Source organism: Podospora pseudocomata (assembly GCF_035222375.1).
Source record: "Podospora pseudocomata strain CBS 415.72m chromosome 1 map unlocalized CBS415.72m_1, whole genome shotgun sequence".
Classification (NCBI taxonomy): Eukaryota; Fungi; Ascomycota; class Sordariomycetes; order Sordariales; family Podosporaceae; genus Podospora; species Podospora pseudocomata.
Window position 1 is genome coordinate 4923992 of NW_026946363.1, and position 19322 is coordinate 4943313.

The 19322-nt window shown below is 52.7% G+C and overlaps 7 protein-coding genes across 7 annotated transcripts; 3 read left to right on the forward strand and 4 right to left on the reverse strand.

Moving 5' to 3' along the window:
• Positions 1–929: 929 nt before the first annotated feature.
• Positions 930–3244, forward strand: QC762_117070 (uncharacterized protein; the record flags this gene model as incomplete). Its single annotated transcript, XM_062886129.1, has 3 exons — positions 930–1150; positions 1208–2062; positions 2112–3244. 3 exons carry the CDS (start codon positions 930–932, stop codon positions 2896–2898), a joined length of 1863 nt encoding a protein of 620 aa, XP_062749181.1. The 3' UTR covers positions 2899–3244.
• Positions 3245–4039: 795 nt separating this feature from the next.
• QC762_117075 (uncharacterized protein) lies at positions 4040–5583 on the reverse strand. Its single transcript, XM_062886130.1, has 3 exons — positions 5090–5583; positions 4502–5024; positions 4040–4434 (listed from the first exon to the last, which is right to left on the reverse strand). The coding sequence occupies exons 1-3, from the start codon at positions 5150–5152 to the stop codon at positions 4316–4318; spliced, it is 705 nt and encodes a 234-aa protein (XP_062749182.1). The 5' UTR covers positions 5153–5583; the 3' UTR covers positions 4040–4315.
• A 670-nt stretch (positions 5584–6253) lies between these two features.
• QC762_117080 (uncharacterized protein) lies at positions 6254–7401 on the forward strand (the record flags this gene model as incomplete). Its single annotated transcript, XM_062886131.1, has 2 exons — positions 6254–6802; positions 6950–7401. The coding sequence occupies exons 1-2, from the start codon at positions 6625–6627 to the stop codon at positions 7399–7401; spliced, it is 630 nt and encodes a 209-aa protein (XP_062749183.1). The 5' UTR covers positions 6254–6624.
• A 110-nt stretch (positions 7402–7511) lies between these two features.
• On the reverse strand, positions 7512–7939 carry QC762_117085 (uncharacterized protein; the record flags this gene model as incomplete). Its single annotated transcript, XM_062886132.1, has 2 exons — positions 7512–7745; positions 7826–7939. 2 exons carry the CDS (start codon positions 7937–7939, stop codon positions 7512–7514), a joined length of 348 nt encoding a protein of 115 aa, XP_062749184.1.
• A 564-nt stretch (positions 7940–8503) lies between these two features.
• On the reverse strand, positions 8504–13532 carry QC762_117090 (uncharacterized protein; the record flags this gene model as incomplete). Its single annotated transcript, XM_062886133.1, has 2 exons — positions 8504–12809; positions 12881–13532. The coding sequence occupies 2 exons, from the start codon at positions 13530–13532 to the stop codon at positions 9046–9048; spliced, it is 4416 nt and encodes a 1471-aa protein (XP_062749185.1). The 3' UTR covers positions 8504–9045.
• A 1403-nt stretch (positions 13533–14935) lies between these two features.
• ADE1 (Bifunctional purine biosynthetic protein ade1) lies at positions 14936–15856 on the reverse strand (the record flags this gene model as incomplete). The annotated part of the gene is made up of 1 exon (XM_062886134.1): positions 14936–15856. One exon carries the CDS (start codon positions 15854–15856, stop codon positions 14936–14938), a length of 921 nt encoding a protein of 306 aa, XP_062749186.1.
• Positions 15857–17775: 1919 nt separating this feature from the next.
• On the forward strand, positions 17776–19299 carry QC762_117110 (uncharacterized protein; the record flags this gene model as incomplete). The annotated part of the gene is made up of 1 exon (XM_062886135.1): positions 17776–19299. One exon carries the CDS (start codon positions 17776–17778, stop codon positions 19297–19299), a length of 1524 nt encoding a protein of 507 aa, XP_062749187.1.
• Between the last annotated feature and the right edge of the window lie 23 nt (positions 19300–19322).

Genomic DNA, 19322 nt, shown 5'->3' on the forward strand with positions numbered 1-19322 from the left:
GTGACACTTGGCACAACCAACCCGTCATTGCTCACTGTATCATTGTCACACACTAGAGAAACATGCGGTCTCGGCAGAGTCAGACTCAAATCCGAGGAGTTCACTCCTCAAGGGGAGATTCTAGTCGGTCTTGCCCGGGATGCTGTTGCTCAAGTGGCACCATGTAGGCAGCACAGGGCTTGAAAGCACGTCAAAAAACGGCCTCAAGCCATCCGCAGTTGTTCCCGGCATTGTTGCTGTCGCGGGCGAGAGTGAGAAGCGAGACACTGCAAGTCAAGGCGGATATTCTCGATGTCTCTTGATCGCTGCAACAAGTACAAACCTGTCTCATATCTCCGCTCGCAAAAGCCTGGCCCCGGCGGCCCGGTCTGGTCAAGTGGTCAGACAAGTCATCAGCCAAGTGGTCCAGAGCGCACGTTAAGGATGAGGACGCTCTTAAGGTAACCAGAAGGAGTATCGAGGTATTTGGGAGGCCGATCCTCTCTTTCCCAGGTGGGTTTTCTCTGCAACCAAGCAGTTTTCGTCTTGAGCTGCTGCTTCAGACTCCATCTTGACTGAGAGGGAGGGCAAGTACGACTGCCCCAGTGAACCGAACCAGGAGACCGGGTCCTGTCATCCGTTTGGCTCCATTACATTGAAGCAGACTTGAACTACCAGTCCAACCAACTTTGTACTCCTGGCTTTTCATTTCTGCGTTTGCGCAACGGCCTTACTGTTGCCGAGGTCTTTTGTTTTTTGGGTATCTCGAAGTTTTGGGGAAAAACAAGACATTATACTGGCTCGCCTGGACCGTTTACGGGACGGTGAGGCCACGACGACAACACCAACAACAAACACCAACACCGCATAGGCGGTCTTTTTTGGTCGAGTCATTGTCACCAACACCAGCAAAGTCGCCTTTCCATAGTCCAAGATCACGAAGGACACCAATGACAACAACAACAACACCGCCGCCAGCAATGACACTCTCTTACCCCAACCCATCCCTGTCCTCGATGGATGGCGAGGACAACCCCCGGGCATCACCCGCTTCGATATCCTCCTCGATGACAGTAACCAACACCGCCGAACAACTAGAATTTGAAGAGGAGAAGCTATCAGAGCCACCTTCAAAGAGACCAGTCATGCGTCAGGTCCTCTTAACTCTCGTGTATGTTTCCCCATCTTCAACCCCTTGCCATTTCCACTTCCTCTAAACCCGCCTCAGAATCTGCCTAGGCCTAATGTTCTCCTGCCTCGACACCTCAATCGTCTCAACCTCTCTCTACAGAATAGCAGGCGATTTCCAAAACACGCGAGACATCTCCTGGATCATCCTCTCGTATCTCCTGACGTACATGTCCTTTGCCGTGGGGTTCTCCAAGCTATCCGACATTTACGGCCGCAAAGCAATTATGCTGGCGGCATGGCTGTTGTTTACTCTCGGGTCGATCTGGTGCGGTTGGGCGGGTTCAATGACGCAGTTGATTGCGGGGAGGGCGGTTCAGGGAGTGGGAGGGTCGGGGCTGTACTCGCTGGCGCAGGTTTGTCTTGTTGAGCAAGGACCGGCGAGGCCGGAGGTGGTGGGGGGGTTGGTGGGGATCACGTTGAGCGTGAGTTTTGTGCTTGGGCCGGTGATGGGAGGGGGGATAAGTGATGGGTGGTGGTGGAGGGGGGTTTTTTGGGTCAATATACCGGTTGGGGTCTTGGCCATGGCGGGAATCTTGACTCTGTGGCCGTGGGAGAGGATGGCGTTTGGGAGGAGGGAGGAGGAGTATCAACACCAGGGGGCCAAGATGGGGGGGTTCTGGCACAAAATCGCCAGGGTGGACTTTATTGGGAACACGCTGTTGGCGCTGGCGTCGATATTGCTGGTGTTTGCGCTGCAGGAGGCGGGGAGGTATGTCTGGCGGTGGGATAGCCCGGTCATAATATGGTCGGTGGCTATTTCGGTGGTGAGTTTTGTGTTGTTTGGGGTGTGGGAGTGGTATTTGTATCGAGGGGGAGAAAGCGGGAAGGTGAGGATTGAGGGGATATTTCCGGTTGGGTTGGTCAAGGGGAGGGTTTATGCTTGTGTTTTGGTGTAAGTTTGTCTTTTTCTCCCTGTCTGAACTTGGTACTGATGTGAACAGCAACACGTTACTATCCGGGTTCGTCTACATCGCCCTCGTGATTAACATTCCCGAGAGGCTTCAGGTTGCATATTTTGACTCTCCGCTCTGGGCGGGGGTTCATTTGTTGCCTATGCTTGGATGTTGCGCCTTTGGAAGTTTTCTTGGGGGGTTGGTTTCCAAGAAAAGGGACTTCACCTCTCATACATTAATCATCGGCAGCTTAGTCCAAGTTCTTGGACTGGGACTAACAGTCGGGTTTGACTCCCGCGCTGGAAACAAACTTCCCCTAGGGCAATTATTGGGGTTTACGGCTGTGTATGGACTAGGAGTTGGCCTGTCTTTTGCCAGCGCCACCATCATCGCTGCTGTGGAGGCAAGAAACGAGGATTTGGCTGCTGCGCAGGGGGCCGTGGCGCAGGCGAGGGTGTTTGGAGGCGCGCTGGGGTTGGCGGTAGGAGGGATATTGATGAATCAACGCCTTAAGGGGGAGTTGAGCGGGGTGCTGAAGGGAAAGGGGTTGGAGGAGGTGCATAAGAGTTTGTATGGGATTTTGAGGCTGGGGGTCGATGATAGGAACAGGGTGGTGGAGGTTTATGTGGGCGGTTTTGGGAAGATGATGTGGGTGTTTTTGGGGGTGGCGGTTGTATCAGCTGTTGTTGCTTGTGGGACTTGGAGAGGGAAGGGAGGAGAGAAGACGGTGGTGGAGGTTATGGAAGGGCATCAGGTTGGCAGGGGAGGTGGTGGGAGGAAAGAGAGGGAGATGGAATTGGAGAGTGCGAGCAGTGTCAAAAGTTTGATGGGGTGATTCTGGAGGGGGGGGGGGAGAGGTTTCTTGATGTTGAAGAGTTTTTTTGGGAAATACCCTGTCTTTTGTTTGTTGAGAGGGGTTGACTGGGTGAAGCGAGATGTTTTGTTTACGTTTAACAGGCGTTTTCATTTGGCGGTGTGGGGTTGTTAGTTGGTATAGGTGTTTGAACCTTTTATGTATATCACCACGTTTTTGGAGGGGTTATATCTTTCTTTTTCTGTTGGGGGGTCATCTTTCTATTCTTCTGGGGTAGGTTAACTTTAGGTACGGCTTTTTTGGACGTTTATTCTTCTGACAGAGTTTTGTTGAAGTTGGGGGAGAGAGCTTTTGTTTATTAACGGGTATGTTAGTGGATGTGATATTAAGTTGTGTCATTGTCATGTCAGATTACCTTGCGAGTCAGGGCTCTAAATGCTGCTGCTGTTCTTGTTGTTGTTGTTGCTGTTGCCTAGGGTGATGCCCCTTTTTTGTATTTTCAAGATCTGCGGTTACGTGAGTTTTCTTGACTGTCTTTAGATAGCCGTAGGCGGGGGTACTAGATCAGGGTGACTGAGAGAGCAACAAAATCCAGAGAATGATGAGGGTGAACGGCTGTGGGAAGTTTTGCAACAATGAAAAAGAGGAGGTGTTGAGACATGTGGGAGCATGCTGTGCAACGTTGTCAGCCGGGCACTCTACTCACGTTTCTCCATCAAGTGAGTGTGTGTGTGTGAGAGAGAGAGAGACGCTTGTTGTTTGACCATGACTGGTGGTGTCTCATATCGAGATGAAGTGAAGGTGAATCTGATGGGTGGGATCTGCGTGGTGGAAAGCTGCCTGTGTGTGTGTGTGTGCGTGTGTGTGTGTGTGTGTGTGTGTGTGTGTTGCGTTGTGTGTATTGTGCTGTGCGACGCCGCACCTCTTGGTGTATCTGTTTACCACTTGTTGAGTAGGTAGCTGACTCGTGGACCAGAGAATCAAAAAAGGGGAGGGTGACAGAGAGGTGGGTAGCCCCCCGAAATCACCTTGACTACATTTCCCAATATACCTACAGTTCAAAATCTGGTTGGGTATCCAACAGTGCACCATTTAGCCCCGTGTCATGTGTCAACTACATATGTGATTGACAGTAGCTGTGTTCATATGTTGTACCTGACAGAGTGAGTGAGCGGTGCTCAGTGTATCAGCCGTTACAACCCCTCGGATTTGACAGAGCCATGTAGGTAGTTCTTGTTCTTGCGTTGTTTTTTGGCTATTTACAAACATTTTGTAGGCCCTGCCTCGCTAAGGTATTTTCGCTGTCTTTTTCCTGCTATTAAGTCCCCTAAAAATGCAACGCCAAGGTAGTGATATGTTGTTCAGCACATGATGGGTATTTGTAATGCTAGCCATTGCCTCATGTCTCACCTCGACGTCGATTCCTTTCCTCCAGCTGCTAGGGGGACAGGAGAAAGTTCGGTTCATCACTATAATTAAGGTGATGGCCGTCCTGGATAACTTCCCAGATCACCCTGGTCTCTTCTCCCGCGGATTTATAGACCATTGGGATACACTCTATTGAAAATTGTGATTAGGTGCTGTAAAGTGCGGGAGGTGGACAAGAGAGAGGGGACAGACTGACCAAGTTCGTGAATAATGCCGCGGTGAACATGGCGATAGATCCTGGGCTTCAAACTATGCTGATACCCAGGATCGAAGGAGAGAACAACTGACGGGGAGTATACCAGTGGCGGACGATAGGGTTGCACTGGGGGCGCTTGTCCTGCAGACGCTGCTGGACAATTTGATGGAGGGTGATATTGAGGTACCACTAGAGCTTGTTGGCCCGTAGCTACCGTCGTCTTTACTGTGTATCCTTCTGGGATCGGTTGTCGATTTGTGTGTCCGTATTGCGATACGTGAACAGGCTGCCATGGAGGTGGGGTTTCCCGGGGGGACTGTTGCGGCGGTTTTGGTGCCCGAGGTGCCAAAGGAATGGGTTGCTCCAAGCGTCCCATTGTTGCGGCACTATCTGGGTAATCGTGTCCCTCTGGTGACTTTGGGGGAGTATCTCTCATATCAACATCTTGGCTTTGTGACGTGCGTCCCGTCGCATCAGGCATAGGTTCGTTATACTGCTGTTGTGGTGGCGCGGCCAATGGTGGCTTTTGGTATCAAAATGGTTTCCAGTTAGTGACTACGCCGGTCAAACAATGTCGAGTCAACACACCTCGGTAGGCTCTAAAGGCTTTGATGGATAGACATCGTTGGGGTCCATCTTGCCGTCGAGCATTTTGGTGTAAACAGATAGTATAGATGTGTGGTCAAGCGAGAGTCAATCCGTCTTCGTTTGGTTGCTCGGAACGGCGTGCAAACGGACGAACCAGGCAGGACAGATTGCGATTAGGGCTGACAATTCGCATCTCTTTGTGGTTTCTGGGGAAGAAAGCTTAACTTGTCGACGCCCGTCTCCGATGCAGGAGCGGTCTTCCAGGTTGTGCAATCCTGCCAGAAAGACGGCGTTGCCTGGCACGTCGTGATGGCTGATGAAAGAGAGTCGGTGGTTTGTGGCGTCCAAGGGGATTTAAAGAAGTCACTGGACGGACCTCTCAGGTTGTTGTTTGACGCTTGAAGATAGCATTGAGACTTGCAATACAGTTTAATCGGTTGAGAGTCCTAAGTTGTCTGGCCGCCCAATAGAAGCACTCGTCTGTTACATCTTGCTCAACGGTCGGTTCCATCCCTTGACAGCCGTCAAAGTTGGAAGATGAAGTCGCTAGCTCATCACCTACAGGAGCGCCATCCCACGCCATGCCCGTCACAGACCAATTCCGATCCCTAAATGCGTGACGAGGTTAATACCAGATCTTACAGGTCACATCTATAACGGGCGATAAAGCAAGTTCTCCAAAATAAAATCCTAGAGAGCTAACATTAGAAAAAAGGCCGTATCTACCACTTTAACACCTACCCAAGCCACGATTAGGCACTCACAGATAAGTCACCTGCTAAAGCTAAGTAAGCCCACTACCTACTAAGGCTAATATATCACTTACAAATAACTTTATCTTACTGACATTACTGCGGTATACTACATTACGTATAGTATCATTCCTGCTATATTTTTTATAGTTGTAAATAATATTTATATATATTTTATATATAAAAATATTTTACAATTAAAAAAATTAAAGTAGATTATAAAAATAGACGAGTAATTATGCTTATAAGATATTGGTAGTATATATATGATATATAGTTAAATTTACGAAAATGCAGTTGAAAAGCTATTATCTCTACTTATATAATGGCGGGTAAGTAGTAAGTGTACTGTAAATTTGGAAAATCAACACTGGATTTTTATTTTGGAGAACTTGCCTTATCATTCGTTATACACATCCATCCCATCCGGTGTCTTACACCTATAACCCGAGTAGATCTGGCTGGTCTGGCTTCAGACAGACCGTGATCAAGACACCTACCTTGTTGTATTGAGAACCACCTCAATTGAGAACCCCAAAATAATCATGAAGCAACAAACCAACAGGGCAATTCATAATGTGACCATCAAATTAACGGAGGGGGGGCAAGGTCTACGCCGCAACATCATGTCCAATTTTCTTGGCATCAACCAACACCCAACAGCTCCAACCTCCAACATTATCGCGTGGTCCATCATCGACAAACAGATTAAAACCGCCCGAGTTTGTCTCGGGTTCTTGCATTGAGACATCTCCAACTAGACATCATCGCTCTAGTCAAACAATGGCTCCGTTTTCCCTCCCCGCCGACACGGCCTTCCCCGCCGACAAAGCCGCCATCCTCCCCGCGCCTCTCCCAACCCCGTCTCACGGCGCCGGCGGCAGCTTCTCAATCGCGTGCTCAACCCGCATCAACGCGCCCCCTTCAAAATGTCTTGATATCGTCCGCAGCCCGGCAGACTGTATGTCTCAATTATTCACCTTTTACAACACTCGACTGTGACGTCATGTTCTTCCTTGCGAGCCATCTCTTGTATTTCATGATCACAGCTTGCCTCACCTCACCATTTATTTCACTTAGTCTCAATCACGTACTAACGTCTCCCCAGACCCCTCCTGGAACCCCTTCTGCCGCCTCGTCAAAATCGACTCCCAGCCCCCTTCCACCACCTCCTCCCCAGACCAATTTCACCTCGGCACAGTCTTCACCTTCGACGTGCACTTCAACACCTCACCCGACTCCAAGCCATCCACCAAGTCTCAGGAGCGCGTCTCAATTTTGGAGGACATCGTCGACCCCACCAGCAAGAAGGTAATCGGGCACAGGATCGGCTGGATCCAGATCGGTCCGCAACCCGACTGGATGCTCAAGTGTGAGAGAATCCAGGAGTTTATCGAAGTTGAGGGGGCAGATGGGAAAGTGACGACAGAGTACAGAAACTGGGAGACGTTTTACGGGCTTTTGGCGGTTGTGGTCAAGTTGGCTGCGGGAGAGGGGGTCAGGAAGGGGTTTGAGGGGTGGATGGGGGGGTTGAAGAGGAAGGCGGAAGGGGGGAACTGAAAGAGCACCTGTGAGCCAGGGGCAGGGCAGGGTCAGGCCAAAGTATTCACAGTCGACTAGATAAACTTTAGCATTCCTATCTTCAGCTCGACACCTTTGCCCCCGATCAACTAGTTCACCATCAACGCCGGCGTCCCCTCAAAGTACACCACCAAAGGCGGCTCCTCCACCCCCAACCCAGCCCCGGCCTTCTTCAACGCCGCATGCGTGGGGCACTCGTTGTCATAATAATTCATATCATCCAAACTGGCAAACTTCATGTTTGCCACAACGGTATACCCCTTCGATCTCTGATCCGGATTCGCGGTGCCGGCGCAGGCGTAGAGGATGTACGGCTTGCCGTCCTGTTCCCACATATACTATCAATCAGCCTCTCAACCAAACCCCTTTCGGACTTTCCGGGGGTGTTAAGAAAGAAAAAAACCTTCTTCTGCTCCTCAGCAAGCTTGTTGTACATCTCCACCAACTTCTTCTGGTTCGCCGGATCGGGGACCTTGAACATGGTCGTCCGGAAGATCTGCTGGCCTCTTGAACCCATTGTTGTTGTTGTTGTTGTTGTTGTTGGCGTAGTGGCTGTCACTGCAATGAAAATTTTCCTATCGAAAAACCCCCTGTTTTTCCTGTGAGCTGCTCCAAGGGTGGAATTGATCCTCTGTTGAGTTGTGCTTCGTACTGGGTTATTATACCCTTTGTTGACCCCTATTCCGGCCTCCGCCCCCTTCCCCTCCGGCACCCACACCAAACCCGGCGGCTCGTCGTACTACAGGAACGCCGCCGAAAGAGCTGCCCGATTCATGACAGGGTGCAAGCGGCGGTGGTGATGACCGAATCCACTGGCGGTGGTGGCCGACAGCTCCCTCCTCCATGGACCAACGAGGTTTTCACCACCCCCCGCATTTCCCCCGATGTCGAATCATTCCAGCCTGTCGTGTCAAGGTGTCGTCGTGTAACCGCCAAACAATCCACTAGCTCCAGACACCAAAACTGGTGATCAGAAAAGTTTCCAGGGAATAAAAGAAGACCGGTCTACGCCTCCGGATCTCCCCCATGTTCAACGTCCGCCCGCTGTCGAAAGTTGTCTGCCTCATGGCCAATGTCTCAGTTGACTGGTGGCTCCAAGGGCGGCCGCAGTCAAGACTAGCTGACACCAAAAAAAAAGAAAAAAAGAAAAAAAAAAAGAAGTGGAGGTCCGACAGTCCCATTCACTGCATGAGTCAGATAACAAGTCAAAAATAAAGTCCTGATATCATCATTAATATTCATCACCAACAACCAACAGCCAACCACCAACCACCAACATCAACTATCACGACTAAACACACACAACAAACAACAACAGCAAATAGATATCTCAGCAACACGACCCCCCAGACACCACCACCAACAACAACCAAAATAAAAGACTTTAATTCACTGTTAAATATTCACCAACCAGTCCCAATCCCCATCCACACACCGAAAACTCCCCTTCCATGGTTTGATAACAATTCCCCATTTATAAAAAAAAGAAGCCATGCTCGCCAGTGCCAAAAAAAGTCGCGCCTGTTCTCTGCTAAATGCTAAAAATACCCCCATGTTCCCCCGGCTCCCCATAAGTAAGAGCAGTGAAGGAAGAAAGAAAGAAAGAAAGAAAAATACTTAACATCATGTAACCTCCTCCCCATTCCCCTTCTCCACCCTATTCCCATTCACCTGCGCAACAACAAACCTCATCTTCTCCAACAACTCGGGCATCCTGTACGGCTTCACCAAAACATCATCACACCCCGCCTCCTTCGCCTCCAAAATCTGCTCCATCCGCGCATTCGCACTCACAGCAATGATCGGTATCCTCCCCCCCTTGATCATCCCCTTCCGTTCCAGCTCCCGAATATGCCTCGTGCACGTCAGGCCATTCTGCACAGGCATCTCGATGTCCATCAGGATGACCGACAGAGAAAACTTCTTCTCTCTGCTGCTGCTCTCCCCCTCGTCACTACCCGAAAAAACAAACCGATCCGTCTTCCTCAACTTATCCAGGCACTCCACCCCGTGATTGGCCACATCGACATTGAAACCCATGTTCACCAACCATCGACGAGTAATAAGCTGATTGATCAGGTTATCCTCCACGACCAGAATCCCGCTGATCGTTGGCGGAGGGGTAGACAGGCTGTTGGTTGACGGAATAAAAGTAGTCGACAACCCTGACGGAAACAACGGCGGGGTGCTGACCTCGCTCCCCGTAGATGGGGTAATCGGACTAGGCCTCGAAACACTCCCCCCCGGAGTGATGACCGTCGATTCACTCGGCGAGCCCCCATTCGCCGCCCGTCTACTGGCCGAGTTGCCGATGCCGTTCACCTTCCCACTCAACTTAAGAGCAGACATCTTGCTTGCCGCCAGCGCCGCCGCCTCGGCTTCTTGTCTCGATTCCTCGCTGGGGATGGAAGCCTCGATGTAAAAGACAAACGTGCTGCCCACCCCCGGCTGGCTGGCAACACCTATCGCCCCGTTTTGAAGCTCCGTCAGCCGGCGGCTGATAAACAGCCCCAAACCTGACCCGCCGTACTTGACGTGGGTGCGACTGGAGGCTTGGACAAAGCGCTTGAAAAGGCTCTTCTTCTCCTCATCGGTAAGACCTTGTCCCGTGTCCTTGACCTCGAACATGACAAACACTGGTTTCCCGTGGGTGCGGGGAGCAGGATTGGACGGGTCATGTCCAAAGTAGTCCTCCTCCGACCGAGGGATAAACTGAACCTTACTAGAGCTCGCCGCCTCCGTCGGTCGGGTAAGACTGGCGCTGATGGCCACCGACACATTTCTCGTCGGTCCTGTCTTAGTGAACTTGAGAGCATTGGTAAGAAGATTGATGAGAACCTGCTTCAGCCTTGACGGATCAAAGTCCAGATACTTGATCCCGAGATCGCGGTAAGACTGGTCGACCACCATGCTCAGATTGATATCCACCCTGCGAGCCTCAATCTCAAACATTTTGAGCGCTTCTTGAACCATGAGAATCGGGTTGACCGTGATGGGCGTGATGGCAAGCAATTTCGAGTCGAGCTTCGACATGGTAAGAATATCGTCCACAATCCTCTTCTGATGCTGGGCACATCCGACAATGGTCTCGGCACTATCGATACTGCTCTCGATGAGGCCAATCACATCTGTGCTGCAGTCCTCACTAATGTCTGTGTTCAGCGACAGCCCATCGCGAGACTCGGGTCTCGGAAGAGCCGCACAGGCTGCAGAGCCGCAAGGTGGGTTGCTGACCAGCTCCTGGACCCTCGCAAGCGTGGCGATGATGGCATCTGCGCAGTGGACGATCGCGCTTAGCGGATTCCGCATCTCGTGTGAAGTCATATCGATAAAGTTTTCCTGCTGTCGCTTCGACTCAATCGCCTCCTCCTTTCTCTTCTTCTCCATGTCAAGCTGCCACTTCTGCAATGAAACATCGCTCAGACAGCCCGTGAAGCTTTGGATCTGCCCCTCTGTCGTCCGCACCGGCATCAAAGTAGCCTGCACCCAACGGTTCGGCACAATGACCTTGTGGCCAGCCCCGTCGTCGGCCGTCCACGCCGTCTTCAAGCGAACCTCCACATTCTGCACCTTGTCCTGCCTCACCATCGTCTCAATCTTCTCGGTAATCTGCAGGTGATCTTCCTCACACACACAATCCTTCCAGGGCCGAAGCTCGACCTCAGACGGGTCAACCTTCTCGAGCCCGCACATCTCAAAGAAGACATTATTGGCCCCTAGTAGCTTCCCCTCCAGATCCATGTCATAAAGCCCAACCGTTGCAAACTCGGCCATCCTCTTCAAGTTCTCCGCCTGCTGAGCCCGTCTGACCGCCTCCTCAGCAGCCCTCTTGTGCGCAGTAACGTCCGTAAGGCAGGTCAATACCCTCAGAATGCTCCCATCCACCGCCCTCTCCGCCCTCGCGGCAGCAAGAACATGCCTCTCCTTCATATCCTCCACCGACGACAGATCCAGCCCCGCCTTCTCAAAACTCGGCGACGTCCTCGTCAGCGGCACCTCCAAATTGGCCTGCTGCTTCACCCTAAACTCAAACTCGACGTTGTTCACCGACTTGAGCCTGTCATACTGCGACACAAGCATCTGTCTGTCCTCCTCCACAATGCACGCCAAGAACCCAGAGCTCTTCACCGGACCCGTCCCAGGATACCCTGTAATCTTATACCAGGCATCATTGGCAAAAGTGATGTTTCCCTCCGGATCTCCAAAGCACATGCCCACCGGCACGAACTCAGCCACGGCTTCAAACATTTGAATTGACTCGTTTGCTTCCTTGGTCTGGACCGCAAGTTTCTCCTTGAGCATAGCCTGATCATACGCAGCTTGCTCAGCAGCGTTGCGGCCCCGTCTCGCTTCCTCCTCCAACAACACAATCGATGCCAGAGATGTCGCGAGCTTCTGGTTCAGTAACGAAATGTACTGCCTGTAATCGTTGTCGTACGGGCGCCGGGGATTCAGCCCCAGAAAGAGAAGGCCCATGACATTCTCCTTCTTGGTAGGTCGGATCGGACAGATGACGGCCGCTCGGCAGGGGTCGTCGTTGAATCCCCTCCACTGCAGACCCTCCAGCAGATGTGTTGGCAGACTCTCATCATGCGTCTGTAACAAGAGCGGGTGGGGTGCCTTGAGCGCTTCTCTGAAGGCCGCCGCAAGTCCGTCATCACTCATGCGCAAGCTGATCGTGTGCGGAACAATAGGATGCTCCTCGGGCACACCCAATGCCCCTTCCAACCGGCAAATTTTGGAAGGTCCCAGGCTAGGAGAAGGGGGGGCAGAAGAAGCTTCGGGGTCTTCGTCAACACTGTAGAGAATCGCCAGCGGAATGTCGTACTGAGGGTCAACCGCCCTGAGCTGCTCGATCGTCTTCTCCCAATAACTCTTGACGTCCCTCGCTGTGATCAAAACCTCGCCCAAATCAATCAGCATCTTCATCCGCCGTTCCCACAACCTCATACTCGTCGTCTCGGCCACGGCATGCATGAATCCCAAATACTCATTGTTTTCAACAACGGGTATAAGCGACCACTTGAGATACGTCTCCTCCTGCCAGTTCGGACCGCCCTCCACCTCGGCCTCGCGCTCAATAAAGAACCTCCACTCGTCCTCCACAACGCCCTTTTGCTTAAGGCTAAAGCTCCGCATCGTATCCTTGAGCATCTTTCCTGCCTCGTGCCAAGCATCATCCACAGACATTCCCAGCATTTCCGGGTGCCGAGAACCGCACAGTTTGCTATAGGCTTCGTTATAAATCATGGTGTACTCCGGACCCCAATACAGTGCTATTGGCCGACTGTCGACGAGGATTTGGTTGAAGGTCTGCTCTAGTCTCGAAGACCAGCTCTTCTGAGGCCCAAGTGGGGTTGCGGCCCAGTTCACACTGTCGATTACATCTCCGAAAAACGGCTCCTCTGGAATTGCACGTCAGCCTATGTTCTGTATCAAAACAAAAAAGAACTTTTACCTGGGTCGATATCGGGCAGAATCCATCCTGGGTCTGAGGCTGACCGTTCCAGAGATAAAGACTGAACGGTTTCAGCGCGCAAAGCCAGCCGGTCTTTTGTAGTAGTCTGAACCACGGCAGATGTAGATTTAGTCCGGTTATCCAGCGCATGTACCGGTCGAGCCGGTGAGACCGGTGCGGAGGGGGGTCTTTCCGATGCTATCTCAATAACAGTATCCGTCTCCGCAAATTCAACAGGCGGTCTCGTGCGCCGAGGCGTCGGTTCCGCAATGCTTTTGTCTGGACCAGGGCCAGGGGTCGTCGACTCGACTCGTATTGTGGGCGGTACGGGCCTGGAGGGTGGTTTCGCCTGCTCATTTGCGCCCACTACCACCATCTCTTCATTTACTACTGCTCTCGTCCAGTACGTGTCGGAGTAAGAAAGTGACGGCCCGGCGGTCGTTGCCGTCGAGCCGCCCGAGATCCATTCCCATAGAGGGGCATTGTCTTCCTTTGCGGCTGTTACAAGCTCGAGGAGGCCCAGGTGTTCCCCAAAGGCCGGGTTCGTGTAGACGACAGTGGGCGGGTGAGGGATGAGGGCGACAATGAACGAAGGTCTCGGGTCGGCCTCTAGCAGATCGATAATGCTCGTCTCCAAGAAAGAGGAGCGCATGGCTGTGTTCTCAAGGTCGGAAGTGGTGTGTAAGTGGCGGGTGGGATGCGGGTAAAGAGAATCAGCTTTCGCGATGGAAGGAGAAAAATGGACGGCCGTATGGGCGGATTGGCAGGGCGCAATGCATTATCTGTTGCTGACGTATGGTGTTGTTTTCCAATGCGACACGCGAGCGTAGAGGTTGGGGGAAGTCGCAACCAGAGATCAGGAAATCGAGGTTGACGTGCAACCCGAATCGAGTTTGCCAGGTGACCAAGAGTGTGCGGCGAGGCGGGGGTAGCTCAGCTGCTGTTGGTTAGGAGAGGGGAACAAAAGAGCGTTGAGCAGTTCAGAAGAAATGCCTTCTTTCCATCCCTACACCAGTGTCCGTATTTTCGGGCCGGCCTGGCTTGTTGACGAGAAATGTGAGGTGTGCTAAAGCAACAATCGTGGGGAGGTGGGATGTGGAGGACCGGTTTCCGTCGATCTTTGTTTCCAGACCGCGGCCGGTCGACATGGGACCTGGAACCGGCGCTGAGTGGGCGCCTGGTTCGCCCGCCCCTCCGTCCGCCGCACATCTTCAGTGGGTGTTCAGCGGCGTAATCCGCTAACGTCTCCTTTGGGAGTGGTGGCACTTGGCAATATCACCAGACATTGCAGAATTTGTGGTCAGCATGCATCCAAAAATCCCGTCATTCCCAGAAATTTTGCGGTTGACTGATGCCAGCAGCACTGGGTTACCAGGTCGACCCACCGAACTTTCTAGTGGAGATGCAACCGCTCCGTCTTTGTCAGGACCCCTAACGGGCAAGACTTTGACAACACAGGCATTCCCATTCATCAGTATCCAACCAGGTGAAGCACCCGGCGCCGTTCTAGGATGTCGGCATCATTGGGGGGAAAACAGCCTCCTCCACCACGCTACACCCGACAGCGGGCAGCATTACCCGTCCCCATGGTGCTTGCCCGCGGAGGGCCAATGAGGGGTTCTACACACCACACTATTTTTATTCTGTGACATGCCCATCTCGATACGATAGGCCAACCCGACAATCCCATGCATATCACTGTCAAATCTGCATCTTTGGGCCCCAATTGACAGCAATCACAGCGGGACCTTTCCGGCCCGGCCTCAGGGGGCAGTCGGTTTGTCGAGCCATGTGTGAAGAGATGTGAACGAAGACAGCAAGGGTTCAGAGGAGGACACTTGTTAAATGGGGATCACCACTTCTGAAGACGCCCGGTGGCTTAATCGCATCTTCTTTCCTACATCAACTGCAAGCTGGTAGATGCCCCCGAGTTACCTGGTTGCCCTGGTCTAGCAATCAATGCTTGATTAGATAGGTAAGAGAGATAATGATGCTGCCCCTCATTCTCGGTGCATCTTTTTTTCTCACCACCCCGCAGCTGACCACGATGACGCCTTACCCCTGAAGAGCCTCTTGCAATGTCTTGCCAGTCAGACGTTTGAAAGCATCCAAATACCTCTCGCTGGTGGACTGAGCAATATCAGCAGGCATCTCAACACCATCCTTGCCCTTGAGCCCCTCCTTGGTCAACCAATTTCTCAAAAACTGCTTGTCGAAGCTGTCCTGGTCCCGGCCAACCTCATATTCATCCGCAGGCCAGAAGCGCGAGCTGTCGGGGGTGAGAACCTCGTCAATGAGGACAATCTCGTCTGTCTCCTCGTCCAGACCAAACTCAAACTTGGTGTCGGCAATGATGATCCCCCGCTCAGCCGCATAGGCCGCACCGGCCTTGTAGACCTTCAACGCCAGAGCCTCGATGCGTGCAGCGTACTTCTCTCCAACGATCTTGGCCGCCTGCTCGGGGGTGATGTTCTCGTCATGCTGGCCCAGCTCGGCCTTGGTGCTGGGGGTGTAGATGGGCTCCGGGAAGGGGGAGCATTGCTGGAGGCCGGCAGGCACGGCCAGTCCGTGTACCGTGCCCGACTTCTTGTACTCGTTCCACGCGCTTCCCGTGATGTAGCCACGCACAATGGCCTCGACAGGGAATACCTTGAGCTTGCGAACCTGCATGCTGCGGCCGCGCACCAGCTCCTTGTCGGCATCGCCGAGGTTGGCAGGAGGGTCCAGGGTGATGAAGTGAGTCTTGAGATCCGGGATCCGCTCCTGGAGTACCTTGAACCAATGGGCCGAGATGTTTGTGAGAACAGCGCCCTTGAGGGGCACCCCGTTGGCCATGATGACGTCGTAGGCTGAGATGCGGTCCGTCGTTACGAACAACAGCGTCTTATCGTCGACATTGTAAAGATCCCGCACCTTGCCGCTGGCAAGCTTGGCCAGGGAGCTGAGCTCAATGTTTGTCACCACTGGGATCGACATGCTGTACTGTGTGATGTTGTCTGATGACTGCTGCTGTGGTGGTGACTCGAACCTTGTTTTTTCGATGTAGTGTAAAGTTGCGAGTGAGTAAGTCAGTAAGTTCTTTGCCCAATCAGACCAGCGAAAATGTGTGTGAGTTATGCCCCAATCCGATGTTCGGTGCGGTGTTTTTTCTGATTAACCGGGCCCGGTCTTAGAGCAGAGGTGGTGGAAGGTGGGGCCGAGCCGGCACCTCCCGCACGCACATATCGGATCACTACCGGTGCTGGCCAATCTGTAGTCTTCATGTCTGATGATCTGGTATCTGTTCTTCTGATGCTACTCTTGAGTCTTTGGATTTCTCGATGAAACCTTCGTCATGGATCTACCTCTCCCTTGACATGTGACTTTGATAGTAGCACCTGCAATTAGCTTTGCGCTTTGCTCAGGCCGACGGTTACCGAGACCGACTTACATGCGGAAAGACTATCCTGCATACTCCACAAACTTCACGTGATATCTGGTAAATTATATGTACAGTAGAGACACAGAATTATCCCTTACGTCAAGATACAAGTAAAATGGATGACAAGCCCTTAAGAACTGCATCGCTCGATTTTGCCCCCAGGTGAGCGGATTTCGGCAGACACATGTTGGCCGAGAGTTGAGCCAAGTTGCTGGGCCTGAGCTGGGCAACTTGGCGACGTCAAGCAAAGACGGTGAAAGGAGCAATCGACCGGAAACTCCCACAAAATAGTCGAGGTGAAGACGGCCATCGGGAAATTTGAATTGCGACAGCCTGGATTCTTCTAGCGCCGTCAGTGCCGAACACCCGAGTGACGGAATATCTCAACGGCACTCGTCGTTCCCCCAAATGGACGACAGCCCTCCCTCAGCTTGCTCAAGAAAGGCATCGTCAAATTGTCAGATATGCATGTTCTGCGCGGTGCGTCCAACATCGCCCCTAACATTCACTAATTTGTCGGTATTTGCTGCTTTCGCATGCGGCTCCCACCACCCTACTACTCCGTATTGACTGGGCATCTCAAACTGAAAAGTATTTGTAGTGACCGTTGAATGAGAAGACCCACCTGTCCGAGATATCATGGGACGCCCAGCAAGCCTCCCAAGATCCCAAGAGCCGCTTGGGCTTGGCGTCTCGTACATTTTCCACGAGTGAACCGGGAGCGCAAACGCAAGATCAGGTCTTGTTGGGCACAGATTTGCAACAATGCGGAATCCTCTCGGGAAGAGGCGTCAGAGCTTGTCGGATGGCCGCGGTGCCCAAGATTGCCCAGGCCGTGAGCCAGAGGAGCGCCCATGGCATTCCCCAAACGAGCACCTGCGACAGTGCTGATCGGTCTCGGCGCCAAGGACAAATACAGCGTGGATTGGTCTTTGCGTGAACGAGGGGTCCTGCCCAGAACAACGCCCAGACCAGTCCAAGACTTGGGACGCCGCGCGACGCCAAGGGCTGAGAGGGAATCAAGGACATTTAAAATGGCGACGGAACCCCAAGGGCGAGAAGCATCACCGGTTCCGTCCAGTGTTGCTTCAAGCTCGTGTATCTGTTTTGGTTCCTCACTGGTATGTTTCCCCCCAGTCTCTCCACGATGGATTCAGACATTGTCGATGCTCTCCAGACTGCCATTCCCTATTGACGTGACTAACATACGAAAGAAACACATCCGAGCCAAGCGCATATATCGCCCATTGCCAGCAGCGCGAAGTCTCGGCGATATCTCCGACATGCCTTGACGTTCATCGAGCTCCCCCTTCCAGCCAAACCGCCTCGAGGCCTCCATTCGATCTTCTCAGTCCCAGCCGTCTGGACGGCCTGGATTGCAACACGAAAGCTTTCAGCAACTGGCTCAGGGGTCGAGCCCCTGAACGACTTCCCCCTACGATCAGGCCGAATTCGAGCCTAGAAGCCACCCGAAATGCAATTGGTTGCTGCTTCCGTGTTGGCTCTGGCATCGGGAGTTTTCGCGCAAAATGTCGTCCAGTTCAATGTCTCGAGAGGCGTGCCAGGAGTGCACTTGGGTTCCATACCCGTGCTGGGCAAAAGGGCCGCCACCCATTCGGAACGGCTGATCAACTTCATGGCAGGCGGAGGGTACTATGCGCGTGTCAGTCTTGGGACACCACCGCAGGTCATTACCATGCTGCTGGACACGGGCAGCAGCGACGCTTGGGTCCTGAGCCACAAAGCCGACCTCTGCATTGATGACGATCTCCAACAAGAGACTCAGTTAATATGCGTCGACACGTTCAACCCCAGCAAATCCTCCACCCACAAGGTGATCGACCCCCGAGGCTTTCAAATCAAGTATCTTGACGGCGGCATAGCCTCCGGGGGCTGGATGCAAGACGATTTTACCATTGGTGGCACGACGATCAAATCCCTCCAGCTAGCCTATGTGACCAAAGCCAAACGCAACACAGGAATCCTTGGGTTAGGTTTCGCCGCCAGCGAGAAAGCTGCAACCAAATACCCCAACATCATCGATCAGCTCGCCAACCAGAACCTCATCTCGTCCAAGGCCTTCTCCCTCTACCTCAACGATCGCCGCACCGACGCGGGCTCCATCCTCTTTGGCGGTATCGATACGGACAAGTTCATCGGCCCCCTCCAAATCATCCCCTTACTGGCCACAAACGGGACGTACACCTCCTTCGAGATCGACTTCTCCTCGTTAGCAGTCACCCTCCCCAACTCCACCACTCTCGACATGAAAACCTCCATGCTCGACCATGCCGCCCCAGCAGTCCTCGACTCGGGCACCACACTCTCATACCTCCCGAACGACATGGTCGATATCCTCATCGGAAACCTGGACACGTTTTTCGACCCAGAACTAGACATGCTCCTCATCAACTGCGCCTACCTCACCTCTTCCTCCCCTTCCCTCTCCTTCCAATTCTACTTTCTCAACTCCACAGCCTCAATCCGTGTCCCGGTGTGGGAAATGGTCCTCGACGTCTTGTCGCCATCTTACGTCCCCCCAGATGACGCTCCCTTCAAAAACGCCTGCCTATTCGGTATCCAATCCACCGAAATCTTTGAGACGACCGGCACGGTCAAGCAACCCAACTTCACCCTCCTAGGCGACACTTTCCTCCGATCAGCATACGTGGTTTTTGACCTGGGGAATTACGAAGTGGGCATGGGGCAGGCGAACTTGAATTCGAGCAGCTCGAGGATCATTGAGCTGAAGGAAGGAGAAGGCAAGAATGCCACGGAGACGGAGACTGCGACGAAAACAAAGGGGTTGCCCGAGGTGACGGGGGTGTTGGCGCAGCAGACTACTTTTACACCTACTACGGGGCCGGTCATGACGCTGGTTACTACCAAGAATAATGCCGCCGTCAAACTTGGGATGACGGGAGTGGGAGAGATCATGGGGGTTGTGGGAATCACGAGTTTGATGGCGGTTTTGGGGGGGGTGTTTATGGCGCTTTGAAAGATTTGATATATATATATATC